The sequence below is a fragment of the Merops nubicus genome, unplaced genomic scaffold (genome assembly GCF_000691845.1).
Source record: "Merops nubicus isolate BGI_N331 unplaced genomic scaffold, ASM69184v1 scaffold12234, whole genome shotgun sequence".
Taxonomy (NCBI): domain Eukaryota; kingdom Metazoa; phylum Chordata; class Aves; order Coraciiformes; family Meropidae; genus Merops; species Merops nubicus.
Window position 1 is genome coordinate 11,188 of NW_008602298.1, and position 9,751 is coordinate 20,938.

General features: G+C 46.3%; 1 protein-coding gene across 1 annotated transcript in view; it reads right to left on the reverse strand.

Moving 5' to 3' along the window:
• LOC103771029 (chromosome unknown open reading frame, human C8orf46) overlaps positions 1 to 6,310 on the reverse strand; it is a 12,213-nt gene extending 5,903 nt beyond the window's left edge. Inside the window, exons 1-2 of the mRNA XM_008938314.1 lie at positions 6,244 to 6,310; positions 3,455 to 3,510 (exon numbers count right to left, since the gene is read on the reverse strand). Of these exons, the coding sequence (XP_008936562.1) occupies positions 3,455 to 3,510; positions 6,244 to 6,310 (123 nt within the window). The remainder of the gene's footprint in view (positions 1 to 3,454; positions 3,511 to 6,243) is intronic.
• Between the last annotated feature and the right edge of the window lie 3,441 nt (positions 6,311 to 9,751).

Below are 9,751 nucleotides of genomic sequence, written 5' to 3' on the forward strand. Positions count from 1 at the left end.
TGTCTGTGTTTTCAAGATTCCTTGCTACATGTCATACCAGTAAAGCCCAAATGCCTTCAAGCAGAAGAATCTGTATCAATAGGTTGCAATGCCATTTCCCATGACAGCTGGAATGAGCAGCACAATCTCTATAGCACACTTTCAGTGAACACCTTTGTCTGCAGCAGCTGGATGTAGGACACGTTTTGGCATTTCTTCCTTCCTAATTCAAGATTTCACCGTGACTTTGGCTACCTCACCCATTACTGTAATATGTAAAGACTTATCTGGGTCAGGAAACTAAACCTGCTGTAGTGCAGTTTTGATCTCAGCTGGAGCTGACATTTCTCTAGGGTACCCAGGGTAAGGCAGAAGGATCAGCTGGAAGTCACTTTTGTTTTCTAGACATACCAGGAAATTTCAGTCTGTGTGAATGGCAAAGTCAGCCAAACTATGGAGAGTTAGTAAACTGCTCTCTAAAAACCTACTGCTTGTAGAACCTCCACCAGCTTGGTCTGTTTGCTGGATGCCGACTCAATTCAGAGCTCAGCAAAGTCTCTTTTTTTGGACTTCCCATGCAGATGAGAGCACAGAGGCCTGGCATATCCACTGCTGGAGCTGGCTGTGTTCAGTGGTGGGCATGGGGGACACCAAGGGACTGCAGAGCAGTGCAGAGGCTGCTCCAACAACCCTGCTCCTGCGCCCAAAATCCCACCGCCAAACTGCTAGCCAAGCATAAAAGGTGACAACTACACCGCTGGCTTTGGGTAAAACTTTGAAGCTTAGAGGCTGAAGAACAAAGTGCTTGTTAGTGGAGAAAATGCCATATTTGTAGAGTTAGGCTCTTTTTGATGGTCTAATGCTGATCTAATTTTTAATGTGGCAGCACTAGCATGCACAGAGGGGTTTGCTATTTTTCTGCAAAGTAGTCAGGTACTGGTGTCCAGACCTGTTTTAGAGTTCTAACCAGAGGATTTGGGGGCTGAGAGAGCAAGGAAAGAGAATAGAAGGGTCTGGCCCTAGAAATAACACTTAACGGGGCAATAGAGACTGCAAATAAACATATTTGTGAAGTACTCTGTTTAAAAACAGAAGATGTTTCCCCCTTTCTCTTGTGATAGTGCTTTTGGGGTGAGTTCTTGAATGTGATAGAAGTAATGCCCCCAAGCTCAATCATTTGAATGTTAAATCACTTAGTGCTACACTGCTTGAGTATTTCTGCTACAAAAAAAGGCCTGTCAGATGTCCACGTTGCTTGCTTTTTTTGCCCTTGCCAGGGATTAAAGCTGTGCATCCACCGCAATCACCAGAGAAGGTTTCATGTTAGCTGAGGCATTTCTACTGCACTGACTGCAGGTGCAGGGCTCAGAGTGAAAAAGAAACAATCATTCTGCTACTTTGGTGTGGGTCTAGAAACTGGCAATCACAGCTTCCTGACAGGCACATACATTCCAGCACACACAATTCATCTGAATGCTGGCACATGAGCTGTAAGCAGCTGCACCCTACCCAAGAAGGAGAAGACACAGTCCAAGATCTGCCTGTGCCCACCAGCTTGGTTTGAGAGCCCTCTCATTGCCTTAGCTGGGGCTGCAGAATGTTCCTCGGTCTCGGTGCTCCCTCTGCTACTAGGATGCTGCCTGCATCATGACTAAGGGCCAATCAAAGGATGCCTTTAACTGGGGTCAGGAAAGCCCCAAAGGGGAAAAAAAATCCTCTAAAGATATAGCAACAAAACAGGGACTTTCTGATCTTGTTTGCTTAGACCCTTATGAGTATAGTGCTGCTACAGGAGCTGATCCAATCCAAATTAAATATTAGAGGCTCCCATTTAGCAGAAATAACAACTATCTGTGTGTTGAGATTGGGAACATGATAACTGACAAACAGTTGCCTTAGATTTTGATGAGAGCTAGCTGTAAATTTTGCAGCTGAATAATTTTATGAGAAAATTCTGGTTAGAAATCTGGGCATTTTCTGGGAAAATAATCTATTTTCTCAAAAAAAAAAAGAGAAATTATCTGAGCATTCTTTTTTGTTAAGTCAAGTTCACTTTTGGTTTGGACTTTTCTGCTATTGTTATGTTATATTTATCATTTTTTTATATATATGTTTATATTAGGAAAACAGAATATATCAAATTAAAAAGCAAATTTAAAAATTAGCAAATTAAAAAAAAAGAAGAGTTATCTCAGACTGGCCTATTTAACATAACACACCAGCATCCTGCCTGCCATCCATCCTTTGGAACAAAGAGTCATTTCGAAACCTCAGCCTGAATTACAAGACACAAATAAGATTTTTCACAGTTTGAGAAAATACACACTTGTGTAGCTCCTACCAAACACGACAAGCGTGTTACTGCCCTGTCCTGGAGACCACTTCAGGCATCCTGTGAAGTCTTTGCATCCTGTCACCCACTTTAATACCAAGAGAGGATTCAGGAGTGAACGTGGCAAGGTTTTTTGTCCAGTGCATGGGTAGGTGTGGTGAGTAAGGAGGAAATTATGGTGCTGTGGGTCAATCAGGGAAGCAGGAATACACAAAGAGGAGGCTGTTTAGAAATGAGGATAGGGCTGGGAAGTGGGATAGGGCATGGAAAAAAGAAAGACTACGGAGCAAATTATTTCAACAAAATGCTAGAGAAGTGCCAGGTCTGTAGTGAGAAGAAAGCTTTGAGAGGCTCAAAGCTTGTGAAAAGTGCTTTGATATGCACAAGGGGAAGAGCCTGTTGTTCCTGCAGGTCAGAACCATGATAAAAAGATTGTGGAAGGGGTCGTGGGTGGGCCAAGTGGATCTGAGGAGGGAAAACTGGCTCTGAAGACAGGAAACCTCACACCCATGTGTCAAAGTGTCCAAACTTGGAAAACATTTTCTCGGAGTATGAAAAACGTTCAGTTATTTGAATTTGGGGGGGGGGGGGGGGCACCACATTTCGCGTGGCTGGAATTTTGGGGGGGGGGGGGTACCTCACTTGCAGTGCATGGGTAAACCTCTGTCTGTGCCCTCTGTGCCATCTTTTTCTGTCAAGGTTACAGTCCACTGCTTGGTGGTTTTCCCCCAAATTCCCCAGGGAACAGGATGCCAGCTCCTTGATCAATGCACATAGGCACTGATAGAATATGTTTTCTTTTCATTCCTGCCTGTCCCTCTGGCTCTATTATTAAGGCTTTATGAGTAAGAATGAAGCCTCTGACTCCCTCGGATGACCAAGGCTGATAAGCTGCTGTGTTCACTTTGGCACTGTGCAGCAAGACTGTATTTTTTGATATTTCAAAGCACTTCTGTAAATCAACTGTAGCTTTACAAAATCTCCCCTTTCTGTTTCCTGCCCCACTCCCTGCATCAAACACTGATGCACTTCTTAGCCTGGAAGTATCAGCTTCCCCATTATCCATAGCATTTTTAAGGATAAGTATAGGCAAATAGAACTAAAAAAGATAAAAAGAGGGAGAGAAAAGGAGACTTTTCTTACGCTCTTTGTTAGGATGTGCTGCGCGCATTTGCCTCGTCTTCGGGCAGGACTACATGCTGTGGAAAGAACAGAAACATGGTCAGGGTGCAGTGGTGGTGGACAAGATGAGGTTACACATGCCTCTAAAAGTCCTCCCTGAGAATATATTGGTGGCATGGTGGGGAGGAGGTGGAGAAGAATGCATTTAAGGAGGATTACAGCTGAAATAACCCAAAAGAAACTCCTCCTCAACATCATCTCAGAGACCACGCTCTAGCTATGCAATACAGATGCCCATGGGCACAGTGCCACAGCCTCCCCCACGTGTCTGCACCCACCCCACAGGCTCCCAGGAGTAATCGACCTCCTCCTTCCTGCGTTTTGGTCTGGCCTCCCTCCCACCTGCCAGTGTTTCAGAAGGGAATGAGCTTCTCTTTCCACCCAGCCATCTCCAAACACAACTATTGCATCCTTTAACTCTGGAGGGGCTGTCATTCCATGTGGATAGGGACTTTTTCAATAAGGTCAGAGACATTTGTGATACCATTTCACTCTTACTGCATGGTGTCCAGATCCCAACATTTGCACTAAGCCTAGTCTTTTCACTCTCAGAGCTACCTTTTTGGTTCTTTAACTTTAAGCATTTTGCTTAAAGCCTGTTTCTTGGTTTTCTTAGGCCCATGAAGACACTAAAATGACAGGCAAAACAGAGTCACTAGCCACGGGGCACATGAGATGCCAGGTCCACAAGCCAAGCTTTTGACTGGACTGAAGCGATTGGTTTTGGGTGAGGGCTTTTTTTGGACAAAGATTGTTTAAGTACTTGTTTCAGTTTGACTTGAACCTAGCTTGAAAGACTCTGTGATACTCCCAGCTCTTCCTCTCATCATATCTTACCCTTTACTTTTTAAAATTATTACCCTCATCTGTGTTCAGGCTACAGGATTTAGCAGCCAGTGACAGAAACAGACCTATAAAAACTGCCAAATTTGGAGAATTAACTCCAGTCCTAAAGGCTGACCCTGAGGGTAAGGCATGAGAATAGGGGTTTCCTCCTCAGGCTCTGTGTATAATCCAAGGAGCCAGCCAGGTTTGTTACAGGATGACAGGTGACCTCACTCTCCAGGTGAGCTTTCCTTCACATTTTTGGCACACACTCAGCTCCAGGAGTTGCAGTGCTTATTGCTGCTATGTGTTAATGTTTGCAAAGAGTTTTGAAGCTGTGGAATCAGAATCAGCTGGCGGTCCTCCAAGGCTGCTCATTGCTGCAGCCAAACTCCTCTCCTTGATGGCAGGAATAAGAAGTGACCAGGCTTTCCAGGGCTCCTGTGCAAGCAGAGCTGGCAGTGGGACCAAAGTCACTCTTCCTAGGCAGCTTGTTTGCCTAAAAGCCATCCTCAATACCCCAGGGAGGATGTAAGTGCTGAGCATCAGGACCCCACCAGACAGAAACAAAAGTTTGGGCCTATGCTCAGCCCAGGACAGTTACATGGGAGGTGGTCACAGCCTGTTCCAGGGTCCACACTGAGCTCACCACAGGTAACCTATCTGCCTGGCTGGAGCTGGGGAGCATGCTAGGCTGTCACTCTGATTACTGTCTGTTTTACACTGTATGACATCCCCAGGGTTCCCTGCTGCCTCCTCCTGCCAGACACGCTTTATATTTTAAACCAGCATGAGTGGGGGCTGAAAAACAGAGAAACATAAAAGTGCTTTTTTTTTCCCAGGAATATGTTGTAACTTGTCTTTTGTTGCTGCTGCAATCAACTTCTAGAATTTCATTGTGTGAGGACTAAACTAACTGCTCACAAACAAAACAAGTGCAGAGAAGTTTAATGATGCAAAGAATTATCTTCTTATTGCTCTGGTATTTCATGTCTTTTCCTGGACATTGTGAGGAGCAGAGTTTACACAGATCTCTACCAGAAGCAAGTACTGATGTGCTGTCGGTGGTGCACAGGGAATGACACATAAGTATGCCACATGGTAATAAATTTGCCATTTTCAGAGTATGTATGAGCCCCAGTGCAGCTCACTGCCCTGCCAGTGCGAGAGGCAAATGGCTAATGCCATCTGCAGGGAGTGGGAGCACGAGGGAAAGAACGAATCCTTGCAGAAGATGTTTCTGGATTTGCCTGCAGAAGGATGTTTGTGAGCACAGCCCAGCTTTTGGGCAACAAAATCAATCGTGGTGATGGTTCACTTTGTCATTTCCACTTACATTCTGAAATTAAGCAGCTGAGAGCTCGTGCTCGCAGCTTGCAAACAAAGATCTCATCTGGCCCCACAATTTGTTTTCCCTGCTTTTACCTGCTTTCTTGTTGCTGAAATATGAAGCCATTGAGTTTAAACTAATTTGTTCAATCACATGCAGACTGGGCTTTGTCCGGTTCTTACTCTTCATTACAAGCAATTAATGTTAATCACGCATTCATTTCCAGGGCATGGCTTTGGAAATGTTCCACTCATTGAGCCAGCAGACTTAAACTCAACATTCACCCAGCTCACCCGGTTCATCTGAGCTGCTAAGTGCTCGCAGAACTTCATTTTCTACGGCAGAATAGCCACACAGTTGCAAGCTGTCACCTCGGCAATTACCTCATAGCTGTATCAACACCCATCCCACGGCTCCCAATTTTGCCAGTGCAAAAATCTCCCCCAGCCCCAGTGCTGCGGCACCTGCAGGGATCAGCTCCAGAGACGGCGCTGAGCCGCAGCCCGGGCGGCGGGGCAGGAGCTGCCGCTCCACGGGGTCCCTCGTGCCAGCCTCCCCCTCCAGCCCCAGGACAGCACCCTACAGGTGCACTCACCTCGGGATGAAATCACCGTGGTGAAGACTTCTAAATTTTCGTCGCTGCAGCTGTAAATCTGGTGCATTTTCCACCTCTCCCTCCTGAGTGCCTTTCAGCTTCATGCAACCGCTCTGAACTCCTGGTAAATACGTTTCACTAATCCAATCTGGCTCTGTGATCATTGTCCAGATCTACAAAGGACAGACTGATGCTGTGATCTCATCTCATTCCATATTCTTCATTGCAACATTTTCTGCTCCCATCTGCCTTTCTATGAATACTATTAATGCAAAGACTTAATTTAGCCTCCACTCAGATAGGAACATTACATTTTACATTTTACCAGTTTGGAGAATCCTCTGCAATAAATGGCAAATAATTAAAGTCTGTTCTGTTTAGACAATGTATAGGGAAATAAATACAGAAGCACTGCAAGGATTTTTAAAACAAGTTGGGTCAATACTTTGTGTACTTTAACACATGTATCATAAAAATTTGCTCCTCCCATATAATGAGGAGCTGACTCTAGGTGCATTAAGAAAATGATTTTGTGCTTTACCTTTTTAAGTTCATAGACTAGCACTTGGATCCTGGGCACTTGAGTGTGAATTTCAAGCACAGATGATTAAAGAAGGGCATGGGAGGCAGACACACACAGGTCTCCGTGCCCCCTACACTTCAGCGGTTGCCAAGGGAGGGCAGGTGGTTCAGTCAGAGACAGCTTCCTATGTGACTTGATGGTTCTGGGGTCTAGTTCCATATTTACACACTTCAATAAAGGGTCTTCTTGCCAAAGCTTTTAATTCCTTAATGCTCCCATCAGAAATTGCTCCTGTCCATGAAAATCAGCCCCCTCAACTTTTGGTAACTTACTGCTGCCACAGATAGATAGAAAATTTTGGCTTGCAGGGTCCAGCGACTGATGTAGGAGAAAAACTTTCAAGTGTGAATAGTTAGATTAGATTATATCAGTCTAATGAATAGCCTTCATTACTAGCATGTGTGTAATTAACAAAAAAAGTGCTAGCTTCTCCTCCTATAAGCGTCTGCCAGAAGGAGTCCCAGAGAGAAAGTGCCAGTAAACATGGGCTGTCCCTGTCATATTCATGTTAACGTTTCTCTTTTGAAATAACAAACATTGGTCAAACACCCATCCCGAGCCTGGAAGCATTTTGGTTGAGTGGAAGTTGTCACTATTTTGAGAGTGAGGAGAGAAGCTGGCGCCACTTGTCACCTCCCAGGGCAGGCTCGTGCTGCCCAGGGGCTGGGGGCTTTGTCCCTGCAGTCAGCGCCACGCTTGGGACGGGCGGCGGGGCGGCAACAGAACAGGCGAAAGTTCAATTAGGTTTGATTTATTGTGCCACATGCTCAGCTTGTATGGCCACTGCCCCCGCCACGGGGCTGGCCCAGCGGGCTCAGCTGCCCCGGCCGGCCCCCTCTGAGGGCACACGCACCCAACAGATGGGGAGCCGTGCGGGCGCGGGGCCATTGTTCAGCCCCGCATTGTTCCTGTGTCAGGCAATCAACCCAAATCCATCACCCGCCGAGAGCGAGCCCGGCGACCATCCAGCCCGCCCTGAATAGCGCGGAGGCGGGCACGCAGGCGGGACGTGGAGCTCTCGAAAGGGTAAAACAAGATATAATGAAGAGCAACACTGAATAGTTGACCGAAAGAAGAAAAAGAAGAGGCTATAACAAATCCAACCCAACCTTTATTTCACCTTTGGGTGCTCAGAGTGCTGTGAGAAGAGGCACTTTTGGATCTGAGTCACTGTTTTCCTCATTATAGGTATGATCTAAAGATATTTTTCAATCAGAATCCAAGCACAGGGGGGGTTGGAAGGGACCTCTGGAGATCACTTTGTCCAACCCCCTGCTCCAGCAGGGTCACCCAGAGCAGAGTGCCCAGGATCGTGCCCAGGATCATGCCCAGGCAGGTTTGGAATCTCTCCAGAGAAGGAAAGAATCTCTCCACCACCTCCCTGGGCAGCCTGGGCCAGGCTCTGCCACCCTCACAGCACAGAATCCGTAGCTGGGCTTTTACATTAGAATGACTATTTGCTGTTTCATCATGTTGAGGGGTGGTGGGGATGTGGAAGCTGAAGCGAGACTCAAGAGCTGGTTCCCAGCTGCCATTTGCTGCAGTTAGAGGGGAGGTTTTGGGAAGGTGGGCTTTGAACACCTAGCTTCACAAGGCATGTGGTGTGCTGGGGATGAGTCACTCTGTGCAGAGAGCTGACAAAAGGCTCTCACATCACTTCCAGACAGAAAAATTTGGCCTCACGAGGGCCAATAGAATCTGTCTTATCTGGGAATTAATTTTCCCCTATTCACAAAAGGGATTATGCTGCTTCATTTTGCCCCAGATCTTACAAGGTACTCGAGTTCTACGAATACCCAGGGTTTTGCAGGAAATCTTAATGTGGCTTCAAGAGAAGGACTCTGCATATTGGGATACTTTTCCTCGAGCTTTTAGTGAGTTATTTTGGACAAATGTCTTGGTTTATCTATCTACCAAATAGGTGTGATAATACCTGCCAAGGAAGTGTCCTATAAACCTCAACCTGCTGAGGAACAGCAGGCAAGACATTTTAGACTGGAGGACGATACTCCCCACAATGTAAGGGGAAGGAGCCTAGGAACTGCTGCCAGAGCCACATCAGATATTTCACTGTGATGTCCCTCTGGCTCCCTACCAACCTAGCAAGAGTCCAGTCTGTGGTGGGAGAAGGAACCCAAACAGTTATTGATTCTGTGAAACATTTTTTGTTCTCCAACTTACATACAGTATCTAGAAACTAGGCTCAGATTTCTTCTCAATGCTAAACACAATAAGCTACTAATTTAATTCATGTGATGCCACTGCAGCCACGAGAAGACCCAAACCCCAGGTATATTTTTGACTGCAGAGGCCCAAGTCAACATGTGGAATCCAAATTCCTCACTATGGGCTGTGATACAGCTGTTTACCAAATACCTGAACTCCAAATGTTGTCAGTAAAGGATCAAAACATTTGCTGGTGCAAGAACTTGGCAATCAAAGGTGAATGGGGACAACTGAGGAGCAGAACTCAAGACACAAGAACAGACTTGTGGTGTCTGACAGAACCTCCACCTAACCTGACTGCAACTCTGGGACAGGGAAGGAATTTGATCTTGGGGAGTGTGGGCAGAAAGGAGGAAAAGGTGGGGAAGGGGTAGAGCCATATGCAAAGGCTGAAGGATAAACAACCAATGAAAGCAGCAGAAGGTTCAGTGAAGTTTGTCAGCATGTCAGAAAATCCCATAGGCTGTCGCAATGTCCCTCTGGGGAGTTGGTGAGGGTGCTCTGCCCATGGGCTGGATCTGCTCAGCCACACTGGGAAGAGCCGAGCGTAGCTGCTCCTCCTGTTTACCAACCGCGCCAGAGCTGGCAAGCTCCAGAGGAATAAAACGGGGGTGGGGTGGGGTGGGAAAAAGTGTACAAAACCGAATGAAAGCTTTGAGTCAGTCAAGGTAAGTATCCGAAACCTGTAGCTCGGCCTCG